This window comes from Gopherus evgoodei, chromosome 9 (assembly GCF_007399415.2).
Source record: "Gopherus evgoodei ecotype Sinaloan lineage chromosome 9, rGopEvg1_v1.p, whole genome shotgun sequence".
Lineage (NCBI taxonomy): Eukaryota > Metazoa > Chordata > Testudines > Testudinidae > Gopherus > Gopherus evgoodei.
In genome coordinates this window covers 107,672,888-107,697,455 of record NC_044330.1, presented here as the reverse complement: position 1 = coordinate 107,697,455, position 24,568 = coordinate 107,672,888, and the positions used below count along the sequence as shown (strand labels likewise).

Below are 24,568 nucleotides of genomic sequence, written 5' to 3'. Positions count from 1 at the left end.
CCCCTGGCAGTGTCTCACACGGCAGCCTGAGACCAAGAGCTCCCTGAATGCTGGGTAGGACCGTTGTTTTCCTGGTCATGCCCCAGCCAGCATTTGCTCAGCTGTCCACTCAGTTCAGTCAGTGTCCTCCCTAGCCTTCCTGAGGGACAGGAATGGCCCCTGCCACACTTCCCCACTGGGTGAGGCTGCAGGGCTGGAAACCAGGCAAAAGCATCAGTGCTCACTACAAACAGCCTGTGTTACTGGCTTTGAATCGGGGCGTTAGGAGCTCAGATGTTCTCTCCTCCTTCCTGCAGGCTGCATCATACTCCTGAAGGGAGGCTGACCTCTCCCGAGGTGAGGCCATTTATACAGCACCTCTCCCCCCACAGTGCTTCCACACCCCGACTAACAGACAGGGTCGCTATGGAGACGAGTAACCCTCCCACCGGAGGGGGGCAGACAGAAACAGTCCCTGCCCCAGGAGGTGGACAGGCTAGTCCGGGCCCAGACTGCCCCATTCAGAGAGAGGCAGGCAGGGTATGACTGCGGAGGGGAGGCTGTGAGGAGGGGGCAGTGTGAGGGGGAGTATAAACCCCACAGTGGTAAGAAGGGGTTAATAGAGACCTCTATTAGCCCAGCATCTTCCAGCTGGAGATCTGTCAGACTAGGGCACAGTCCAGAGGAAGGAGTTCAGAGCAGTGGGGAGGAGACCCAGGGGAGAGGTGGGCTGGAGTCCCTGCTCTGGCAGGAGTCAGGCAGAGAGGGAACCACGGCAAAGCTGGAGGGGTGGAGATAGCACCTGTGCTGAACCTTGACAAAGGAGCAGAGCTCCAGGGCATCGCCCTGTGGGCTGATGTTCTGCAGAAGAGCGGGGAACAGGGGACAGCCTAAGATGGGCTAAAGGCTCCAGCCTGACACAGGTAGAAGTTGCTGAGTACGTATTTTGTCTGACGCTGGGGGTTTGCTGAGCGACTCCAGGGAGAAGCCCTGGGAGCGGCTGCTCTGGAAGAAGAGGGAGACAAAAGAGGAGTCCAGATGTACCGGAAGATGTTCTGTTGATTACTCTTATTTTGTTGGACATTATTTGTTTGGGACATTGATACCCCAGAAGGGGTGGAACTATCCTGGGGCCTGGCCAGAGGCCAAGTCTTCACTATACTAGGCCACTGAAATCCTGAGGAAGAGCTGCTGAAATGCCAGGCCATGCCACAAGTTGGTTGGATAGTGATTCTATGGCTGGCCGATGATGTGAAATTCCAAGTCCGGGCCCACTCTATCCTGGGCTCAGGGAACTGGGGAGGCTGCAAACCGTGGAGTGTCTCTTGCTACTGCACAACTTCTGGGAATAACACTTGGTTATTAGCGTCTCAGCTCTTGGCACACCATGGCCTCTTCTGCACGGAGTGACTCACCCACGTGGGGCTGGAATGAGACAGCACCAAAATCATGGCCCCTTTTGTTCCAGTCAGGACTTGCCCCGAATACCCTGCCTTGTGCTAGTCCTGCATGGCTGGACTCGTGTGCTCTGTGTCCAGCGTCTCTCTCTGGACTGTCTATATTAGGCTAGGACTCAAGGAAAGGAACCAGGTTTTAATCTGGTTTAGCACAGGTTCACCCAAAGAGGTTTCTAACGTGGTCTGGGCAGCCAGTGTTTAGCCACACCTCAGACTAGACAGGACTCAACTAGATGAGGCTAGCAGTGTTCTGACATGGTGTGGCCCCATCCCCACTGCCTGGCCAGAGCAGGGCAGCACCTTTAACCCTGCTTCCCTAGCTGTATTTGAACCACTCTGTGGATGCGGGTCTGGGTGCATTTCCTCTCAGTTGCTCCCTTTCCCTCTTGGCTTTGGAAGCCACATCTGAAGTGTCTGCCTGGAGTAATGGATGGCAGCTGCCTAATGTAAATGCTTCGTCCCTGCAAAGGCACAGGCACAGAGTGATCTCAGCTTAGGCCTATGGAAAGTCCATAAATGGCTATTAGCCAGGAAGGGTGAAGAATGGTGTCCCTAGCCTCTGTTCATCAGAGGATGGAGATGGATGGCAGGAGAGAGATCACTTGATCATTGCCTGTTAGGTTCACTCCCTCTGGGACACCTGGCATTGGCCACTGTCAGTAGACAGATACTGGGCTGGATGGACCTTTGGTCTGACCCAGTACGGCCGTTCTTATATTCTTATGTTCTTTGAAACGTCACGTGGCTGGCAGCACAGGGGACTGGAGGGGTTAGTTTGTAAATAGGTGAATGACTTGGCCAAGAGCTCCAGGAGCAGATCCCCACCCCAAAAGGGGACGTCACTCACTCGCAGCTGGGGTCCATGGTAAAGCAGGCTGCAGGTGGCGTGAGCTCACTTCAGCATACCTCCATGGCAGACAGGAGCTCACTGCCAGCCCCTGACACACAGATTTCCCTTGCAGAGCGTGCTGAAATCCCCCACCCTATGGCAGCCAGAAGCAGGCAGACAGCTCTCCTCTGTTTCATCCAGATTTTAAATGAAAGAAAACAATGGCCCAGCCCCAGAGCAGCTGGGTTGTTCCTGGGCTCCTTCCTCCAGTCACAATCAGACCGTGTTGAGTGCCTCTCCTCGGGCATGACAAACAGCCTGGGCTGCAGTCACGTTCCAGGGCAGAAGGAGGTGGCTGTGCAGCCCACACAGACTCCTAACTTTCTCCAGCTGGTGTCCCACTCTAGGCAGCCCTTTCCTCTCCAGGATCAAATGCACAAGAAGAGCTATTCTCCATACCAGCACACGGGTGTGTCCCCTGCACCATAATAACCTGCTACTCACATGCACCATGCCTTAAGGGTGTCAGGACACAGTAGTGTCTGGAAGTGCCTTTGCTCCTCATGACAGACCATGGTCTTTCGCAGCTGGAGTATTCCCATGTGTCTCCTGTATTACAATGCAAGGAAGACCTTGGCCCGGACCCTCAAGCTGGACTTAAGCATTTTTGCAACAACAGCTACAAGAGGGTTGATCCTATTATCTGAGGCAGGTTTGCTAAGGAGTTCATGCTACAGCTGCTGCTGTTGTTGAAGAAAGCTGCAATGTCACTACAGTCTGATCTTGTTTTCTTGTTCACCAACATCAGCGAGAAAAACCATCCAGGACTTTCCAGTTGTATCAGAGACCTGCTCTGCTTCCTTGAGCCTTGGCAAGGCCTCTCCATACTACTCCTTTGTGGGCCCCAGCGCTCGCACATCTACACACAGCTTGACCTCCTGGAATCACAATGGCCACTGCTATAGCAGGGCAGCACTGATGGCCTGGAGGTTTGATCCACCATTGAGCCCAACCAGTGAGTTCTGTCCACAGTGAAAAGTCCTTGGCTCTCTGGCTTTGCAAAGAGAACAGAAGGCACGCCATGCTGGGTCTGAAAGCTGTGCCTATACAGAGGTGATCTTCTGGGCTTCGTACAGCTCTCCTTTTGTTGTCTCCAATGCAAAACAGAAGGAAAACACAAGACCATAGACACAGGCATTCTGCATCAGCCCAGTGCTCCAATCAGTCCAGTACCCTGTCTCCAACGGTGACCAGCCCCAGATGATTCAGAGAATGACAGAACAACAAGATCCCACCAAAGGGCACTCTATAAGAACCTGGAGCGATAGATAGGAAGAATAGGATAAAGCCCCGAAGAACTAAGTCTCGTATCCATCCAACAGATCTCAGTGATGATTCACACCCTTCTCTTCTCTTACGCTTACATGAGAGTAGGATGCAGTTAGTGAGGAGCACATTGCTGCATTAACGCCCCAACCCTCATATCAAACAAAATGCAGCGGGGTCTTTAATGACTACAGAGAGGCCAGGACTTTGGTTTTATGCCTTACACCACCCCACCCACCAAAAACCCACCAAAAAACCCCAGCTGCCTTCAGCAGTCCAGCACTCTCTAGCAGCATGGTGGGCACTGGGGTTTGTGCTAACTGTAGGAACAATGGCTCTTCCTGAACCAACACTACGCCCTGCGGTGCCACCCCAGGCAGGGACAGGGGCTAAGTGCTGACTCAGTGGACAGCTGGCTACCAGAGCTCCTGTGACATCAGAAGGAAAGACCCCTCGCTGCCTCCGGGCTAGAGGTGACTGCTGGTCACGCAGCAGTAAAACGCATGTGGAGACTGCACTGGCTTCTGCTCAGGGCCCAGAGTGCATCAAGGTGGTTTTGCTGCACATGGTACACGAGGATGAGTTGCTATTTTGTGTCTACTCAGATAGAACTTCTCCAGTGAACAATTCCCCCACATCCCCTGGCCTAACGAGTGCCTAGGTTTCCGTTACCGCTATCTTCCCTTCTGGCCCGAGTGGGTGAGAGGGAAGCCGCTTGCACAATGAGCCAGAGCAGGGGCACGGCATGGGCACTGTCTGCCATGGGAGGTGAGCGCAGGGCTGGCTGCGGAGAACACAAGTGCTGGAGGCAGCTCACTGAGATGCAGTGTGAAGCTGGCATAGCTGAGGAAGGCAGCGCGCTCAGGCAGAGCCCACCACACAACATATCAAAGCCTGCAGAATACTGCAGCAGCCGGCAATGGCCTGTTAGATGGCTCCCCCCAGCCTCTGCCTTGATGGCTCCTGGGCAGTCTTTTGCAGCATGCAGTAGCATCCTCTAGTGACCAGTCACTGGCACTGCACCACAAACAACGGCCCAGTCACTGCTGCTTCACGCCTAGTCTATGCTAAGGGTCTGGAGGGAGAGGAGGGGCTGCTTTAACCATGTCCGTCCCCATGAATGCGTATCTGACACAGAAAAGCCCGTCGGTAATGGGCCCAACATGAATGATACATTACAGCCTCCAGTCATAGCCCCCAATGTTAGGGCTCCCGGGGAGCTGGAGCCGCAGAACCTTTAAATCAATCAGGGGCTCCCAGCTGCAGAGGTGGCTGGGAGCCCCCTTGGGATCAGGGGCAAATTAAAGGGCCAGGGGCTCCGGCCACTGCGGGGAACCCCAAGCTTTGCTGGGCTGGGGCTGGGATTTAAAGGGCCTGGAGCTCCTGCCGCTGCAGGGAGCTCTGAGCCCTTTAAATCCTGGCCCCAGCCCGGCCGCCGGAGCTATGGGCGGGATTTAAAGGCCTCAGAGCTCCCAGGGCTATGGGCAGCCCAGAGCCCTTTAAATTCCTGCCGCAGAAGCTGGTGCGGTCTGGCACGGCGTACTGGTTCTTGCCGGTATGCCGGACCGGACCGGCTTACTTTCACCTCTGCTACGGGGGCACACGTGCATGTTCAGAGCAAGGTGGAGGGACTAAGGTGCTTGACTACATTTGAACTGCCCTGGACACGCAGGAGCTCCTGTTCAGGGAGAGAAATTAAAGCAGGGACAGAGCCCAGCCACCTGGACCTGAGTGACGGGGCCCAGTGGCAGCACAGGGCTGCCAAGGGGGCCCCAAGCTCTGGTGGTCTCGGGACCGAATGCAATGCAAAACGCTGACACTACGCATAGGAGCTCCGCCATTCCCTGCTGAAACAGCTAATCGGCTGCTGTATCCACACCGTGTGTGCTCATCTCCCATTGCCAAGGAAACACAACCCTCACCTCGCACATCAGCCCAACCCCAGTGTGCCCTCGGATCGCCTTTCACACAACACGGAGCACCCTAATCACTGATGCTGGGAGACCAGCATGTCATGATGTGATGCTGCTGCCACAGTGCAACAGCACCAGGCTGTGAGACGAAGCGGACACGCGAGGACAATTTACAGTTCTTGATTATTTATAACTGGGACCCAATAATGTGCTCCAAGGCTGAGCAACCCCACCCCGAGCCGGTCCTAGCCCTTCCCGTCCCCCCCGACTCCCACCCTGAGCCGGTCCTAACCCTTCCCGTCCCCCCCGACTCCCACCCCAAGCCGGTCCTAACCCTTCCCGTCCCCCCGACCCCCACCCCGAGCCGGTCCTAGCCCTTCCCGTCCCCCCGACCCCCACCCCGAGCCGGTCCTAGCCCTTCCCGTCCCCCCGACCCCCACCCCAAGCTGGTCCTTACCCTTCCCGTCCCCCCGAGCCGGTTCTAACCCTGCCATCCCCCCAACTCCCACCCCGAGCCGGTCCTAACCCTTCCCGTCCCCCCGACCCCCACCCCGAGCCGGTCCTAGCCCTTCCCGTCCCCCCCGACTCCCACCCCAAGCCGGTCCTAACCCTTCCCGTCCCCCCGACCCCCACCCCGAGCCGGTCCTGGCCCTTCCCGTCCCCCCCGACTCCCACCACAAGCCGGTCCTAACCCTTCCCGTCCCCCCGACCCCCACCCCAAGCTGGTCCTAACCTTTCCCGTCCCCCCGAGCCGGTTCTAACCCTGCCATCCCCCCAACTCCCACCCCGAGCCTGTCCTAACCCTTCCCGTCCCCCCGACCCCCACCCCAAGCTGGTCCTAACCCTTCCCGTCCCCCCGACCCCCACCCCAAGCTGGTCCTAACCCTTTCCATCCCCCCAACCTCCATCCCGAGCTGGTCCTAACCCTTCCCGTCCCCCCGAGCCAGTTCTAACCCTGCCATCCCCCCGACTCCCACCCTGAGCCTGTCCTAACCCTTCCCGTCCCCCCCGACTCCCACCCCGAGCCGGTCCTAACCCTTCCCGTCCCCCCGAGCCGGTTCTAACCCTGCCATCCCCCCAACTCCCACCCCGAGCCGGTCCTAACCCTTCCCGTCCCCCCGACCCCCACCCCGAGCCTGTCCTAACCCTTCCCGTCCCCGCGACCCCCACCCCAAGCTGGTCCTAAACCTTCCCATCCCCCCGACCCCCACCCCAAGCTGGTCCTAACCCTTCCCGTCCCCCCGAGCCGGTTCTAACCCTGCCATCCCCCCGACTCCCACCCCGAGCTGGTCCTAACCCTTCCCGTCCCCCCGACCCCCACCCCAAGCTGGTCCTAACCCTTTCCATCCCCCCGACCTCCATTCGGAGCTGGTCCTAACCCTTCCCGTCCCCCCGACCCCCACCCCGAGCCTGTCCTAACCCTTCCCGTCCCCCCGACCCCCACCCCAAGCTGGTCCTAACCCTTCCCATCTCCCCGACCCCCACCCCAAGCTGGTCCTAACCCTTCCCGTCCCCCCGACCCCCACCCCGAGCTGGTCCTAACCCTTTCCATCCCCCACGACCTCCATCCGGAGCTGGTCCTAACCCTTCCCGTCCCCCCGACCCCCACCCCGAGCCTGTCCTAACCCTTCCCGTCCCCCCGACCCCCACCCCAAGCTGGTCCTAACCCTTTCCATCCCCCCGACCTCCATCCGGAGCCGGTCCTAACCCTTCCCGTCCCCCCGAGCCAGTTCTAACCCTGCCATCCCCCCGACTCCCACCCCGAGCCTGTCCTAACCCTTCCCATCCCCCCGAGCCGGTTCTAACCCTGCCATCCCCCCGACTCCCACCCCGAGCCTGTCCTAACCCTTCCCGTCCCCCCGACCCCCACCCCAAGCTGGTCCTAACCCTTCCCGTCCCCCCGACCCCCACCCCAAGCTGGTCCTAACCCTTTCCATCCCCCCAACCTCCATCCCGAGCTGGTCCTAACCCTTCCCGTCCCCCCGAGCCAGTTCTAACCCTGCCATCCCCCCGACTCCCAGCCCGAGCCTGTCCTAACCCTTCCCGTCCCCCCCCGACTCCCACCCCGAGCCGGTCCTAACCCTTCCCGTCCCCCCGAGCCGGTTCTAACCCTGCCATCCCCCCGACTCCCACCCCGAGCCTGTCCTAACCCTTCCCGTCCCCCCGACCCCCACCCCAAGCTGGTCCTAACCCTTTCCATCCCCCCGACCTCCATCCAGAGCTGGTCCTAACCCTTCCCGTCCCCCCGAGCCAGTTCTAACCCTGCCATCCCCCCGACTCCCACCCCGAGCCTGTCCTAACCCTTCCCGTCCCCCCCGACTCCCACCCCGAGCCGGTCCTAACCTTTCCCATCCCCCCGACCCCCACCTCGAGCCGGTCCTAACCCTTCCCGCCCCCCCGACCCCCACCCCGAGCCGGTCCTAACTCTTCCCGTCCCCCCAACCTCCATCCCGAGCTGGTCCTAACCCTTCCCGTCCCCCCGAGCAGGTTCTAACCCTGCCATCCCCCCGACTCCCACCCCGAGCCTGTCCTAACCCTTCCCGCCCCCCCGACCCCCACCCCGAGCCGGTCCTAACTCTTCCCGTCCCCCCAACCTCCATCCCGAGCTGGTCCTAACCCTTCCCATCCCCCCGAGCAGGTTCTAACCCTGCCATCCCCCCGACTCCCACCCCGAGCCGGTCCTAACCCTTCCCGTCCCCCCCGACCCCCACCCTGAGCTGGTCCTAACCCTTTCTGTCCCCCCGACCTCCATCCCGAGCTGGTCCTAACCCTTCCCGTCCCCCCGAGCCGGTTCTAACCCTGCCATCCCCCCGACTCCCACCCCGAGCCTGTCCTAACCCTTCCCGTCCCCCCGACCCACACCCTGAGCTGGTCCTAACCCTCTCCGTCCCCCCGACCTCCATCCCGAGCTGGTCCTAACCCTCTCCGTCCCCCCGACCCCCACCCCAAGCTGGTCCTAACCCTTCCCGTCCCCCCGAGCCGGTTCTAACCCTGCCATCCACCCGACTCCCACCCTGAGCCAGTCCTAACCTTTCCCGTCCCCCCAACTCCCACCCTGAGCCTGTCCTAACCCTTCCCGTCCCCCCGACCCCCACGCAGAGCTGGTCCTAACCCTTCTCATCCCCCCAAGCCAGTCCTAACCCTGCTGTCCCCCCGACTCCCACCCCGAGCCTGTCCGAACCCTTCCCGGCCCCCCCAACCCCCACCCCGAGCCGGTCCTAAGCCTTCCCATCCCCCCAACCCGAACCGGTCCTAACCCTTCCCATCCCCCCGACCTCCACCCCGAGCTGGTCCTAACCCTTCCCGTCCCCCCAAGCCGGTCCTAACCCTGCTATCCCCCCGACTCCCACCCTGAGCCGGTCCTAACCCTTCCCGTCCCCACGACCCCCATCCCGAGCTGGTCCTAACCCTTCCCATCCCCCTGATTCCCACCCCGAGCTAGTCCTAACCCTTCCTGTCCCCCTGAGCTGGTCCTAACCCTTCCCGTCCCCCTGATTCCCACCCCGAGCCCTGCCGTCCCCCCAAGCTGGTCCTAACCCTGCCATCCCCCCGACTCCCACCCCGAGCCAGTCCTAACCCTTCCCGTCCCCACGACCCCCATCCCGAGCTGGTCCTAACCCTTCCCATCCCCCCGAGCCGGTCCTAACCCTTCCCATCCCCCTGATTCCCACCCCGAGCTAGTCCTAACCCTTCCCGTCCCCCTGAGCCGGTCCTAACCCTTCCCGTCCCCCTGATTCCCACCCCGAGCCCTGCCGTCCCCCCAAGCTGGTCCTAACCCTGCCATCCCCCCGACTCCCACCCCGAGCCAGTCCTAACCCTTCCTGTCCCCATGACCCCCACCCCGAGCTAGTCCTAACCCTTCCCGTCCCCCCAAGCCGGTCCTAACCCTTCCCGTCCCCGATTCCCACCCCGAGCCCTGCCATCCCCCCAAGCTGGTCCTAACCCTGCCATCCCCCCGACTCCCATCCCAAGCCAGTCCTAACCCTTCCTGTCCCCATGACCCCCACCCCGAGCTAGTCCTAACCCTTCCCGTCCCCCCGAGCCGGTCCTAACCCTTCCCGTCCCCGATTCCCACCCCGAGCCCTGCCGTCCCCCCAAGCTGATCCTAACTCTGCCATCCCCCCGACTCCCACCCCGAGCCAGTCCTAACCCTTCCCGTCCCCATGACCCCCATCCCGAGCTGGTCCTAACCCTTCCCATCCCCCCGAGCCGGTCCTAACCCTTCCCATCCCCCTGATTCCCACCCCGAGCTAGTCCTAACCCTTCCCGTCCCCCTGAGCCGGTCCTAACCCTTCCCGTCCCCCTGATTCCCACCCCGAGCCCTGCCGTCCCCCCAAGCCGGTCCTAACCCTGCCATCCCTCCTGACCCCCACTGCAAGCTGGTCCTAACCCTGCCATCATCACCCCAGCCCTAAAGCCAATTGTAGCCCTGCTGTTACCAAACACTAAAGTCAGTTCTAACCCTGAACCAACACCAGCTGTCTGATGAAAACAGAGTAGCCAATCACAGTAACAGTGACTAAATCCCTTTGTCTTTCTCTGCCTCAAAGAGCTTTGCCTCCTACTTCAAACTCACCCCAAACCCATTTCTGCTCCCTGCTCCACCGAGAGAGAGGCAAGAGCTGGCACCACTTGGAACCAAGCTGAATTGCTCTGTGTATGATGTTAATGATGAGGAGGAACCTGAGAGTGACATGCAGGAAGCAGGAGAGCTCAGAGCATTAACAGAATCCCTGCTGCATGAACAGTTTGAAATGAACAGATGGCAGAGGAGCCCTCTGAAGACCCAGGACTCTCAGAGCAGAAACGCATGCGTGGCCCAGGGTGAAGAGATGTACTTGGGCTGCCAACATTTTTACACCACTATCATCCCGAAGGTCCTCAGCATCATCTCCAGAGGTTTCAGTGCACTGGTGGGGAGCGTCCCTGGGCTCTGAGCCGGGGAACGGCCTGAATTGCCTGTGTGGGATTCCACCGTAAATGTGATTTGCATTTACAGGATTTTAATGAGCAAAGGAAATGAAAGCCAAAGAATCAGAAACATAGAAGCACTTAAGTCTCAAAAGAGTTCAAAGAGAAACAGAGGGGGCAAAGGGGAATGGGAGGGACATGGGGAATGGGGTCAGAGCCACTGAAACAATCTCTGTAAGCTTGGTGCTTATCTCTCAGCATTTCCACAGGCCCGAGGAAGCAGAATCTGCCCCAACGACTTTTAAAGAATGCTAAACCCACTGAGAAATAGGGGTTTTGTGCTGGCACCTGCTGCAAGGAAGCTCAGCACCTGTGGCCCTAGGCCTGGGGACGGATTCACTGGGTCAATAAATATTGTCACTCCACCCACAGATTCCTTGGAAAAGAAGAGAGGGAGGGAGGGGGAGAGCTCCCGGAGCTTTTTCTCTGAGCTGTCTCTACCCTCAGGCCCTTGCTCACCTGGTGAAGTCTTCCTCCCCAATCATATGTCGAGGGATGGGTGAGTACCTAGATGGGGTCGCCTGTGCGGGGGCTGGGTAGGTGGGTTTGTTTTCCACACTGCCGAGGTAACCCAGACTGGCGTTATGGCTTATGTGGTTATCAGCCAAGGCTGAGAAGGCTGGAGAGAAGGAAAAGACAAAATCAGGAGCAGAAGTCCTGGGCCCGGATGCTCTGGTATACAACGGGGTGCAAGAGCCCTGTGTTCTCATTGCTAGTGCACATTTTTCTACAGTACCCCACACTCTGTGGGGCTCCCTGTGCCCCAAGCCCCTCCCATTCCCTTTCACATTCTCACATGCCCCTCTCCCTTCGGCCCTGCTGTTCCCCCCCACATCCTTCCCGAAGGGTTCTTGTGGCCTTCCCCTCCCGCCGCTGGCGCTGTGGCACAGCTGTGCTCTCCTGGGAGCCGGGCTGAGGCTGGCAGGCTGGCGTACGTACTGCTGGCATAGTCGGGGGGCGCGTACATGTCGTTGAGGTGGACGTTGCCAGGCTTGGCCACTTTCAGGTACACCATGTCGGAGGTGTTCTTCAGAGAGGCCACTGCCTCCTCGTGCCGCACGTCCTGCAGGTTCGTGTTATTCACCTGCAAGAGAGAACAGGCCCGGGGCGGTGAGGGAGACGGAGGAAACAGATGGAAAGGCATGAGAGGCAGATGAGAGGTCGGGGAGGAGAGAAAGGGCTGGGTTCAAATGATCCCGGTTTTGTTTCATTAATACATCCCTGGTGAAGTGGGATACGACATGTCTCCAAGTGGTGTTTCAATAACATGTGCTGGGTTGCATCTCAGCTGCAGAAACAGCTAGAGTCTGTTTCCCAGGCAGCATGCAGCAAGGTTAGCCATTCACCGGGCCTTTCAAACACTGCTTCTTTGCAGCCGTGTTGGTCCCAGTTATCTCTTATGGGACTGACTTCCGCTGGAGGGAGAGACAAGCTTTCGAGCTTCACAGAGCTCTTCCTCAGGTCTGGAGAAGGCAACCAGCATGTCCAAGCTAACCGCAAGGTGGGACAGATTGTTAAGCATAAGAGGTTCACACATGCTGTTGACCACTTAAAGTGAAGTGGGCAATTAAGGGTTAGCGGGCAGAAGGGTGTGTTAAAATGGTTGTAATGAGCCATAACACCAGTCTCTCTGTTAAGACCATGGTTCTTAGTGTCCAGCTGAGTTCTGAATGGAAGTTCCCAGCCTTGTCTCTAGAAGGTGTTGTGCAGATTTCCCGTGAGGACGAGGGCTGGGGGATCGATACCAAGTGATCCCTTTTGAGGAAAGTATTCACCTACAGGTGACAGGGTGTTCTTGTCTTAGGACTGCCTAAGCCTTTCTTTCGGATATCATCAAATAATTACAACTCAAACTTGATGGGGACCACATCCTTAAAAAAGTCTTTCCCAAATCCCCTTTTCTGGCCTCCAAACAACCCCCAGGCTTGCCCGGCTCATCATCAGAAGCAAGCTCTACACAGACCAGGAGACGCCAACTCAAAGCAGCACCAGACCCTGCCAGAACAACAGATGCAAAACTGCAGATACATCCCTGCTGATACAATGATCAACACCCCCTACAACACACCTTTCAGAATCCATGGGCCCTACACAAGCCTATCGCAACGTCTGCTGTACCTCATCCAGTGCGCTCAATGCCCCAATGACAACTGTGTGGGTGAAACCCAACAATCACTGCACTCCCGAATGAACTCACAAGAAAAATAAGACAAAAACACCCTGTCACCTGTAGGTGAACACTCTTCTCAAAGGGATCACTTGGTATCTGACCTCCCAGTCCTCGTCCTCACAGGAAACCTGCATAACACCTTCTAGAGACGAGGCTGGGAACTTCCATTCAGAACTAGGCTGGACACTAAGGGTATGTCTATACTACCCGCCTGACCTCCTGGTAGTGTTCGATGGATTGGGGATCGACACCCGTACTCCACCATGCCAGGAGGACTACGCGCAGTTGACGGGGGCACCGCGGCAGTCGACTCGCCACCATGAGGACGGCCAGGTAAGTCGAACTAAGATACTTCGACTTCAGCTATGCTACTCGTGTAGCTGAAGTTGCATGTCTTAGTTCAAAACCCCTAGCTAGTGTAGCCCAGGACTTAGAACCATGGTCTTAACAGAGACACTGGTGTTATGGCTCATTACAACCATTTTAACACACCCTTCTGCCCGCTAACCCTTAGTTGCGCACTTCACTTTAAGTGGTCTCCTACAGTATGTGTGAGCCTCTTATGCTTAACAATCTGTCCCACCTTGTGGTTAGTTTGGACATGCTGGTTGACTTCTGCAGACCTAAGGAAGAGCTCTGTGAAGCTTCACAGCTTGTCCCTTCCTCTAACAGAAGTCAGGCTACTTACCTTGTTCCTCTTTTACACACTGGGTATTTGTTTATCTTCATGACAGAAACTTTTCCTTACAGTGCCAGTTGTACCTGCTCCAGGTCTGCATGCTGCTCATCTCACTGCCCCACCTAACCGCTATCCCAAAATACAGGAACATGATCATCCTCCAGCTGCCCTTTGTTCATTCAGTGCCCAGAGTGTGGTCCCTTCCCCGCCACGGGGAGCTGTAGGAATCCCTGACTTCAGTGCACAGCAAATCTCAGGCACGTCATTAATGTCATATTTGGGAATTCGCTCAGGGCCCCTGGCCCCAGCCCTGCCAGGACATTCACCTTGTCAGCAAACAGTGATAGTAACAACCAGAAACAATCCTACATCCAGGAGGCCACATTCACCAGCTGCTCTGTGTCATCCTGGTGATGCAAAGCAGCCACTACCCACAGGTCTGTTCTGTGACAAGCTCTCCCCTGTCCCTTCTCCATTGCCCTGATGGGGATCCAGGTGGTGGGACTTTGTCATTATGGCAATCTAATGGTCAGTGAGTACAAACGAACAACTCCTGCTCATTGCCCACTGGGGCACACCGATGTAACCCCAGGCGCCCAGGCCTTGGGAAGGAGAGTTCGTGCTCTTCTGGTGGGGAGAAAGGGGCTCTGGAGCAATGGAAAACCCAGGCTATATATAGAGTAAGAGCCAGTGCTAGGAAGAGAGGGCTTTAGAGCAGATACCTCACAGAGACATCCCCTGGCATCCCTGCCTCCCTCTGTCCGTCTCTAGAGCCCAGAGGAAGGTGCGTGCACTCACCGCCAGCAGTCGGTCCCCAATCTGCAGCCGGCCATCCTTCTGGGCAGCCCCTCCCTCAATGATCTTGGTGATGTAGATGCTGTTGTCTCCTGGGATGTGCTGGTTTCCGATTCCACCCGCGATGCTGAAGCCTAGTCCTGAGGGGAACACAGGAGGCAATGAAAGGAGATTGAAGAATCAGTAGATGGTGAGTGGAAAACGCCTGCCAGGGGACATGGGGCATTTACAGTGCCAATGGGCTGCTCCCCTTGGTGCCTCCATCCAGGCTTTCATGCCGCTCCTCCTGTTGGTGCCCTGTTACTTGGGCTTGGCTAAGCACATGGAGCAGATGGAGAGGATGGTGGGCTCTGGTCCCTGAGCAAACGGGGACGTATGGAGAGGCCAGTACGCTCTGACTACCAAGTGCTGCTATACCCACACTTCTGTTCAACTGGCGCAGGGAAAACTGTGCAGCACTGATCCTGAACTGTGATTACCCAGGCCCCACACAGCTTGTTGCAGCCCCTCAGTCCTGACCCACAGCCCCCAAGGCCATTTCTGTCCAGGTGACAGGGGCTGGGTTAGGCTACTGCAGCCATTTAAGAGATTTCACCTTTGGGTCCTTTCATCAGGTTAACTTCCATGATAGTCTCAGGTGGGGGCTGCCTCCGACGCACCACAAGTCGAACCACCGGGCCTGCTTCCTTCAGCGCCTCCACTGCCTTGCTGTGCACCACCTCCGAGACATCCACTTCATTTACCCGCAGGACGCAGTCGTTCACCCTGCAAGCAGCACATTCATCACTGGCTGGACCCTGGATGCTCTCATCACAGTGTTTAGACAGCTCTTGCCTCAAATCTCTAAAGAATCTCCTGGGAGTTCCCCTGCATCCACTGACCTCCAATCTCCTCTGACCACTCCACACCTTAGCCAAAGCTACAGATCTCCATCCAGACCCCCGGGAACTCCACTGAAAACACAGTTCTCTCTCTTTCCATCTGACTGAGCCCCAGATATGCTGAATCAGGACACTGGGCTTGTGGACAGGACTACAGTACGGACACTCTCATGCCAAGCACAGCCGCTGAGCAGGAGGTGGGTGGAGAGGGGCCTGTGATGGGGTGTTCACCCCACACTTGCTCCAAAGGGGTTAATGGAAGACAGGTGGGCCAATTAACCTATCAAGCTGAGAAGAAAGCCCTAATTAGGGGAAGCTCACCTGTGTGGGAGCAGGTGGGGCTTCTAGAAAGCCAGGGAGCTGATAGCAGAGAGGGGCTGCAGGGAAGCAGTCTGCAGTTACTCCCCGGGAGGAGGGAGTTAGGACTGGCAGACCTGGTGGGGGGAGCCAGAAGGAGCAGGAAAGTCTCAGGGAAAAGGCAGCAAGGTTCAGGCAGACCTTGACTGCTGATCAGATGGTCCCTGAGCTGGAATCCAGAGCAGAGGGCAGGCCCGAGTTCCGCTGGGAAGTGGCACCATGGGGCAGTGAATGGGAAGACTGCCTAAGCCTGCTGGAGAGAGCGGCTGCAGGATGTGGAATGAGCAGCAGAAGGGGGCCTTGGACTTGGAAAGAGCTAATCCCCAGAGTGGCCAGGAGGAGGCGCCACCTGTGGTGAGTGGGGGATCCTGCCGGAAGGATCCTTCAGCATGACAGAGGGGTGAAAGAGACGCCTCAGCTGGGGGACAGGGAAGCATGGCAGATCCCTGACACAGAGAGCGGAGACAGGGGGTCTGATGACTCATTGGTGGTAAAGGGGGAGATAAAGAGAATAGGCAAAGAAAGCAGTCCCCAAATTCTCTTGTCCCAAATCACCCTCGACTGCAGCCCATTACCCCATTCTGCCTGCAAGGAATTCAGCCCCTCTCCTTGTACTGCCAGCACCACCCTGCTACTCAAAAGCTCCACACACACAGACCTCTGCCGACGCCTCCCAGTTTCAACCTGCAGCTCCCGGCTATCCCAGCTCCGGGCTCCCCCACAGCACCACAGAGTGCTGCTGAGCCCCCGGTCCTGACCCTAGGCTCCCTGCTCCTCCTGGCAGGGGTCTCCTGTCAGGAGAAGCTGCCAAATGTACCAAGCCATGTGAACAAATTCTCTGACAGAGCTGAGACTCGCCAACTCATTGCACAGAGGAGCCTGTTCCGCACTGCTGGAAAGCCCTGCGCACTAACCCTGGGCTTCAAGTCTGCCTATCCGCTGGGCCTGGGAAAGCACCGACCTGTGCAGCATTAAAGCCATAACGAGCTGCTGCCAAGTGACCCCAGTGCATCGTGCTCAGGCCAGGACAGCAGTTTTCAGGTACTCACCCCAGGCGGCCATCCATAGCTGCAGCTCCACCAGGGATGATTTTCGTGATAAAAATCCCTGGGTCATCAGGAACATGGGGATTATCAATTCCCCCTGCAATGCTGAAGCCAAGGCCAGAGTTACCCTGGGGAAAAGCAGAACACAGGGAGCCTTTCTGAAGAGGGAACTTTCTCCCTAGGTGCTTGTCACCCCCCGGGCCAGAGGCTGAATTAGGGCACCACCCTCCCCTCTCTGATGGTGCCATGCCAGTGAAACCCGCTCAGACCAGCAACTCTCAGGATGCTTGCAGAATCTGGGTTCATCTGGGTCTCCCTGGCTCTCAGGCAGGCTGAGAGGACAGTGGTTTACAGAGGCTCACCACGCGGCCTGAGGTGCTCTGATACTCTAGCAAGGCGTGCTGAAAAGGTGCAGCAGCAGATTGGGAGACGCTAAGAGCCAGAGCTTTCCCTTCCAGGAGCCACGTCTCTGCTGACAGCCTGAGCTGGGGTAAAGCTACCACCAGTGCCAGCTTCCAAGGAGGAGATCCCAATGTCTGCCAGGGGAGAGAGCCACGGCTTGTGCTGGTACCAACATGTCTGCTCCGATGACACGGGGAATCTCCTGTGCCTCCCAGGAGAGAACATCTGCACAGGGGCTCAGCACAGAGCCAGTGTGAGGCAAGGAGGGTTTTAGAGCAGAAACCTCACAGAGACCTCCCCTGGCATCCCCACCTCCCTCTGTCGGTCTCTAGAGCCCAGGGGAAAGTGTGTGCGCTCCCCGAAAAACTCCAGAAATGTGGTATTTGGATTCTGATTCTCTCAGATGCACCAGTTTACACTGGGGTCTAACTACTGACTTTGGGAGAGTTATTCCTGAGGCACGCTGGTGTGAATGGGTGGAGAACAGGCCCCCGGTCTCTGTGTTGGAGTACGAATGACAGAACTCTGGAATGGCCAGGTGTACACACAGCTCTGTTATGGGCTTGGGGCAAGAACAGGGACAATGCAGAACCACGTTCTGCAGGGTCCTCCTTTCTGACACTGAAACCAAGTGACCTGGGCATTGTCCTTTCTTGGTGAGAAACCACGTGGGTGGTGCTGAACGTCCAGCTGGGGTTCTTATGCTGCACCCCTCCCTGCCATATCCTAGTGCCTAAGGCATCTGCTGCCTACACCCCATCCCTCTGTGTCGCAAGCCCAGCAGCACGATTCTTGCTTGCAGCAGCCTCGGTTAGTGACAGGCCTTCGGACTTCCATATAGGAGAAGTTTCCATTCTCCTATATGGGGTTGGAGTGGACAAGACCCCCTTGGTTTGCTGTTCTGCCTTGGAAAAGCATATTTTCTCCTTGTCTCCTCATACAGAAACGCCGACAGCTTGTTGTCTGGCCCCCCTCATGACTTTCTCACAAGGGAGACCTCGGGCTCTGGGTCACCTCTGGGGCCCAGGACCCTAGAGAACTTGGCTGATCAATGCAGTGATTGTGTGCTCAGCCCCCCGGACGGAGCCCATCAATGTCAGACAAGCACTGGCATTGTCTGCTAGAGGTCTCCCCTGAAACAGCTGGGCTTGGAGAATCACTTGTGAAGAGACCTGGTGAGATGGACAGGAACACTCAGAGGACTAGATATATCCTTAGCTGGGGGATGCCAATAAGCCAAGGAATGTAAGTGGAACAGGGCCCAGGTTTTGAAAACAACCCCAGAGCTGGGAGTTTGCAAACAGCCTGGAGATTCCACGTGAGTTGTACCAGCTGCTCTTTGGTTTTCATGATGTGGGTCCTCTGAGACTCTCCTTCTTCTCTCCACTCTGAACAACTGGGTTCATCCCATGTATCAGCTCTTCAGACACGCAGTGAACACTTCTCTGACATTACAACAAACCCATCATATGGCTTGTTTCATCTGCAGAAGAGAAGAGTGAGGGCGGATTTGATAGCTGCTTTCAACTCCCTGAAAGGTGGTTCCAAAGAGGATGGGATCTAGACTGTTCTCAGTGGTCCCAGATGACAGAACAAGGAGGAATGGTCTCAAGTTGCAATGGGGAAGGTCTAGGTTGGATATCAGGAAACTCTATTTCACTAGCAGGGTGGTGAAGAACTGGAATGGGTTCCCTAGGGAGGTGGTGGAATCTCCTTCCTTAGAGATTTTTAAGGCCTGGCTTGACAAAACCCTGGCTGGGATGATTTAGCTGGTGTTGGTCCTGCTTTGAGCAGGGGGTTGGACTAGATACCTCCTGAGGTCTCTTCCAACCCTGATATTCTATGATTCTTCTATGATTCTACATGCTCAAAGCACTATATAGGCATTGTGTCATAACAGCCCTGAGGTAAGTAGCCATACCATGACTACCCCATTTCCGAGATGAAGAAACTGAGGCATCAAGAAAAAGTGAATTGACCAAGCTCACAAAGAGAATCTGTTTGAAAACTACACAAGATGCTGGAGAAAAACCAAAAGCAATGATTGCTGCTAGAAGGAATCCAACATGAGTTGGCTGGATTGAGGTATGAAATCTATGAACGACAGGTGATCTAGCAGTCTCGTGGATTATAAAATTGAGATTTTTCATAAAATTTGGCTTTTCTTAGCCCATCTGCCTGAGAGAGATCAATCCAAAACTGAACAAATTCCTCTTGTTCATTTGGGTATCATCCTACACTGAGAATAGAAGCTGCAAAATCTGTTACCCTGGAAAATGGTTAATCTCTTTCATACATGGTAGATTTTCTAGACCAATTTAAAAGGCACTCTTTTCCCCTTGGCTTGCAGAGAGATGGTGGGGGAAGAGCAGCTGAATTCTATACGATAGCATTTGCATATGATTTTCAATTATTTGTAGGATGTCAAGGTAGTGCAGGAGGTGTTGAAATGTTCCTCCCTGCTGTGCTCTGAAAGGCTCCTGGTTGCTGTTCTGTGGGCTGGAAACTGGCTCTGACAAGCAGGCACATGACAGGTAACCTTTGGTTCCAGTACAATAAAAGCTGCTTCTCCTGCTCTGGGGTTACCCTTCCTCCTTTTGGCTGACTTCCAGCAGCTTTATGGTCAGTCTTGGGAAAGCTGCAGAGAGCTTTACTAGCTCCTGGAGCCTCCTTCATTGCTGTCTTGAGTCCATTCCCCAGGGAAGTTGTGCTAGTAAAGGAGAAGGTTGCACTAAGATATAGCATCAATGTCCCAGGACTTGACCCATTAATTGTCTAACTATGATGGGACAACCCATACTGTGAGCTGAGACCTTAGCTCAGATAACACGTCTTAGAGTCTGTTCACTTTCCTTTGGCAGCCTAGACAATGGCAAGTGCCGAGAACTCTCCAGCCTGCCCCAGGGCTGCTCCAGGTGAGAGCACAAGGGCTGTGGCTCTCCAAAAGGCTGCAGGCTCATTCTTTAGAGAGATTTTTAATCTTACTAACAAACTCCTTGAGAGCTCCATTCCTTCCTGCTTGGGAAGAACTACTGTGGCTATTGGTGGAGTGGCAGCGCCCACCACAGGGGCTCATGCCGCCTTGTGTCAGGGACTTCATGAGAACAGGACTGAGCAATACTCAGTAAATCCTGCGCAACCCCAGGGCAGGATCTGCCTTTTGCTCTCTAGAACCTCTAGAGCAACTCACCTCCTGCTGTGTTCTGACCTGGCTGCAGCTTTTGAAGCAGCCAGACTAGTACTAGAGTAGCTTAGAATGACAGCGCTCAGCATGTGAGGTCAGGAATACGTCGAGCCCTGGGGCTAGGGTCAAATCTGGCAGAACAGGGCAGTCTTCTTGCTAACTACGGGTGGCAAGGGCTGCTCGTCACACCCTGGGTTATCTGGGTTTCCAGCTGCAGTGCAGGTCCAGGTGGCTGTGGACTGTCTTCACGATGGGTGGGTGGATGGCTCACTGGAGGATAACACTGTAGAGCAGAGAGCTCCATGTACCCCACTCTCCCGACCAGCAGCACCCATGTGCCTCCAGGACTAAGCTTCAGCCAGCTGCTGACCTCGCCAGGTCCTGGGAGGTAGGGTTATTTCTCTGATGCGAAGGAGATGTAAAACTGCTGTTGCCTCTGTGTGGCTGGCACCTCAGTCCACACTGTTCATAATCTCCTCAAGTGTCTTCTCACAGCTGTTGGAAAGACAGAAGGATCCTTGTGGGGCTCCATGGGTGGGGGCTCAGCAGATGTAGGAGCAGGTGCCCTTCATGACCTCCTGTGCAGTTGGAGAGGAAAAAGCAACCTGATCTCAGTGCAACCCTGCTAGCCCCTGCATGTTTCCAGGGACAACTGTGTTGAATGCTATGGAGAGGCTCCACAATGCATGGGGGTCTGCCCCCTGCTTTGAGCTCAGCCTAGAGTGGGCAGCAGTCAGCCCAGGAAAAGGAGGGGTTTCTTGTGTGCCATATAGCTACATCCAGACTGACAACCTGACAAAAATGGCATGCAGAGTGTTAACACCTGCTGATCTGTGCGAGGGCTCGCGTGCCCCAGGGGCAGCTAAACTGCGCTGGGCTCTTAGGGGCCTGCTTGTCTGTCGTTCCTGCCAGTGAGAAAGGCGCTTCCTAGATTTGTGCAATGGAGAGTTCCCAGGCAGAGATTTCTGCAGTGGCTGAGAAGGGGAGAAATCACCGCAGACCTGTCCTACTTACTGTAATGTGGCTCCACTTTGGAGCCTAATTCCAGTGTAATAGGAAGTGCCAGTACCTACATCCACGCAGCTCGCTCCCGAGCCATAAAGCGCTGCGGAAGGGCGCGTGGATGGAGACTCTGTCCCTGTACAACCCACCAAGATAGAAAGTTGAGGAGAAGAGGGAGACGGCGGTAGGCCAAGAAAAGCAGAGTTACAAGGTATGTCTTCCTCTGCTGTGGAATCATGGGGGTGTAGCTCTGTAACACAGGAAACTGATCGCTGCCGTGGTCAACCCTAAAATAGTCTCTGGCCTTGCTGGATCTACAAGCTAACGAGACTAATACAAGTTCTCCAAGGTGATTATGTTTCCAGAGGACTCAAAATGGGATTTGCCTTGGCACTTGTGCAAATTAGTGTCCCTCTGCTCATGTTAGTGTGCCCCTGTGCGCATCCCTCGTGAGAAGCGGTGGAGCAGGGAAGTCAGGGTCCCTACAAGAGAATAACCAGAAAGTATCCCTTTACCCTGGAGTGAGCTGGATACCCACCTGCAAGAAAATCTCACTATCCTCTCACTAGTGAGGTGTGAGCCCCTGCCAAGCCTAGACACAGTTCACTGTGGCTGCCTGGGCCCACGGGCTGAAACCCACATTGCTGCTGTTGCCAGTAGGTGCTGTACAAATGAAATAATGGCCAAAAAGCTGCTGCTATCCTGGCCAGCTTGAGCCTTGTCTGGCCTTCACCAGCTTTACCCCAGAGCCAGGAGTGGCTTCCCACTTTGTGTGGTGACGTCCTGATGCGATGTCCTATGCATTCCTGATCTACCTGGTATTGGAATGCCAGTATATCCCCTCAGGCCATGCCATGCCGTAAAAACTGGGCACAACGCAGGGACCTCTGGGCAAACGGTGGTGGGAAGAAAGGGGATTAGCTGGTATCCTGGAGTATCAGAACATTTTGTCATTGGTCTGTGGTGCAGAGACCTGCACAGGCTGGCACCCTGGCCACCTCAGTGCCAAAAGCACCGTCAAAATAAGCCACTTGCTTTCTCTCGTGCAACATATCAGTGTGCCGGGGAGGCAGGGGCTCCGCCCTTATCCTTATGCTCCTAGCAGGGCCGGCTCCAGGAGGGAAGGACCCGCCACCGAATTGCCGCTGAAGAATAAAGTGGCGGCAAAGCTGCCGCCCAAGTGCCGCCAATAGCGGCTTTCCCCCCCCGCCACCGCTTGGGGCAGCAAAAATGCTGGTGCTGGCCCTGGCTCCTGGAGCCTGGGGTGAGCCTCTCATGGTGCAGGAAGGGGGCGGTTTCATACAACCATGCTATAGAGCTCAGCATTCTAGCCTTGGTGTGCAGATCCCATGGCCTTCAGCAGAACTGCCTGTACGTCTGAGAGCAGATTCTGGCCCTTTGTTTGACACTCTAGCGAGCTGAGAAAACCAGTCCCCCTTGAGCCTGCCCAGCCCTCTTCCTGCGTTGCCCAAGGACAGCCTCTCTTCTCTCTTCAATGTCACTGCTCATCTGGAGTCACAGGGAAAGTCACTGCGGCACGGGCTCCAGGACGGAGTACTTGCCCTCCCACGCAGGACCTGTAGCAATGCCTGACTCACCCGCCCAGAGGATGTAAGGAATTAATGTGCAGCAGAGATAGATACACGTTCTGCTGAAAGTCCCAGCTCATCCTAGTACAAGCTCCTGTGTGGGAGCTAATTTTAGCTCTCGTCTGTACAGTATATGCCATCAGCCCTGCCTCATCAGTAGCTCACAGAGAGACAAGGAGAAGGCCCAGGCAGAAATTCCCCCCGTTCCAACCCAGTTTACTAGAAAACCTGTTTCTGCTGTTTAATATCCCCGTGATTAATACCTTGAAGTGACACTCAATGAGCTGACAGGGCAGAAGAGGATACAGCTGACTTCATGAGCCTGTTTGCTGATTTCTGACCCTAGCTACTCTCCGTCTTGTGTGTGTGAGAGACAGACTCCACATACTTGTGTGTGAGCAGAGGAGTGTGAGAGACCCCATGCATCCTATGTGCTGCATGTGCCAGGTGGCCAGCGGGGTGAGCAGGTGGGAGATTGCCGGGGGGGACCTGTGGTGCACAGGAAAATCCTGCTTTTCAACCTGGGAATGATCAGCCTGTGCTGGTGCTCTGCTCTCCTGCATCAGCAAACCCACATGGTGACCCACAGAGCTCAGAGTGATACCGCCTTGGAAAGCACCAGCATCGCACTTACCCTTTCCAGGACAATCTCCTCATATTTAAACATGCCATCGCTGCCATTTACCTGGGGAAAGAGAGACAGTGTGTTACACCCCCAGCCAGCTCACAGAGATTCATCTCTTGCTTTAGACAGGTGCCAGCTTTCCCTGCAACATCTTAACAGGACCGGATTTCCAATTAGGCACAGTAGGCCCGTGCCTAGGGGCGCCGGTGTTCTAGGGATGCCTTACCTCTCCAAAACTGTGTGTAGGGGAGCGCTCAAGATGTTGTGCTTAGGGGCACATAAGGTGTAAATCCAGCCCTGCATCTTACTATTGAGAATCAGGCCCCATATCTGTGGCTCTGAAGCTGAAAATCACAAACATAATCCCCTCCCTAAAATTAAGCCAAACACTTCTTTCTTTGGGCCTGATCCAAAGCCCAGAGTTCCTTTGTCCTCTTGGTTCTCTCTTCTGTGACTTTAATGGCAGTGCATTTCAAACAACAAAAAAGCAATTTGTTTTGTTCTGCCACATACAAGTAACCCCTGGAACTCACTGCTGCAGGATATTATTGAGGTAAATAAAGTGGATTTATACATAACATTTAGCTTGCACCTTACCCTTCCAAATGGTTTACTAACATAAACTAGTTAATATGGTGGAGTAAATAATTCAGAGAGTAATTTATTCCACTAATTTAGCTAGTCAAAAGAGATGTTAGGAAGCATAGGGAATGGATGGAGACTGGAGAAAGTATTATAATGCCATTACATAAAACTGAATGTTACTCCTTCACCTGGACAGCATGTGCAGTGTTGGTCACCCCACTCAGAAGGATACAGCAGAATTAGAGGGGCAGGGGGAAAGGATGGGGGGGGTCAGAGAAGGATAGATTGGAAAGACTGCAGTTGTTTAGCTAGCCAGGAGACTAATAAGAGGTGACATGATAGAAGCATATAAAATAATAAATAGTCTAGAGAAGGAAGATTGGAAGATTTTTGTTCTTCCTGTCTCCTAACAAAAAAACAAGGGGAGAGTCAATTAAACCAAAAGGGGGTAAATTCAAAACTGATACAAAGAAATACCTATTCACACAATGTGTAATTAGACAGTGGAACTCAGGGCCCCAGGATGTTATTGAGACCAATTACCTCGTAAGATTCATAAAGCAACTGGACATTTATATGGATCACAAGAATATCCAGAGTTGTCATTAATTATAACAAAAAGTGTGGAAGGGATACTAGACTCCAAGCTTCAGGGTTAAGCCAGTATCTTACTATTGAAGACCAGAATGAGACCTGTGAGGGGACCAGTTTACCCACATCTGTTACTGTGGGGTTTCTATGCTTTTCCTCTTAAGCATCTTGTGCTGGCTGTTCTCAG

General features: G+C 55.4%; 1 protein-coding gene across 7 annotated transcripts in view; it reads right to left on the bottom strand.

Moving 5' to 3' along the window:
- Positions 1-24,568, bottom strand: part of DLG3 (discs large MAGUK scaffold protein 3) — a 192,194-nt gene that overhangs the window by 65,343 nt on the left and 102,283 nt on the right. For all 7 annotated transcript variants that reach the window (XM_030574753.1, XM_030574754.1, XM_030574755.1 and 4 more), the window contains 6 exons: positions 23,215-23,265; positions 16,407-16,531; positions 14,715-14,884; positions 14,123-14,259; positions 11,415-11,559; positions 10,935-11,094 (listed from right to left, as the gene is read on the bottom strand). In XM_030574753.1, coding sequence (XP_030430613.1) covers positions 10,935-11,094; positions 11,415-11,559; positions 14,123-14,259; positions 14,715-14,884; positions 16,407-16,531; positions 23,215-23,265 — 788 coding nt within the window. The remainder of the gene's footprint in view (positions 1-10,934; positions 11,095-11,414; positions 11,560-14,122; positions 14,260-14,714; positions 14,885-16,406; positions 16,532-23,214; positions 23,266-24,568) is intronic.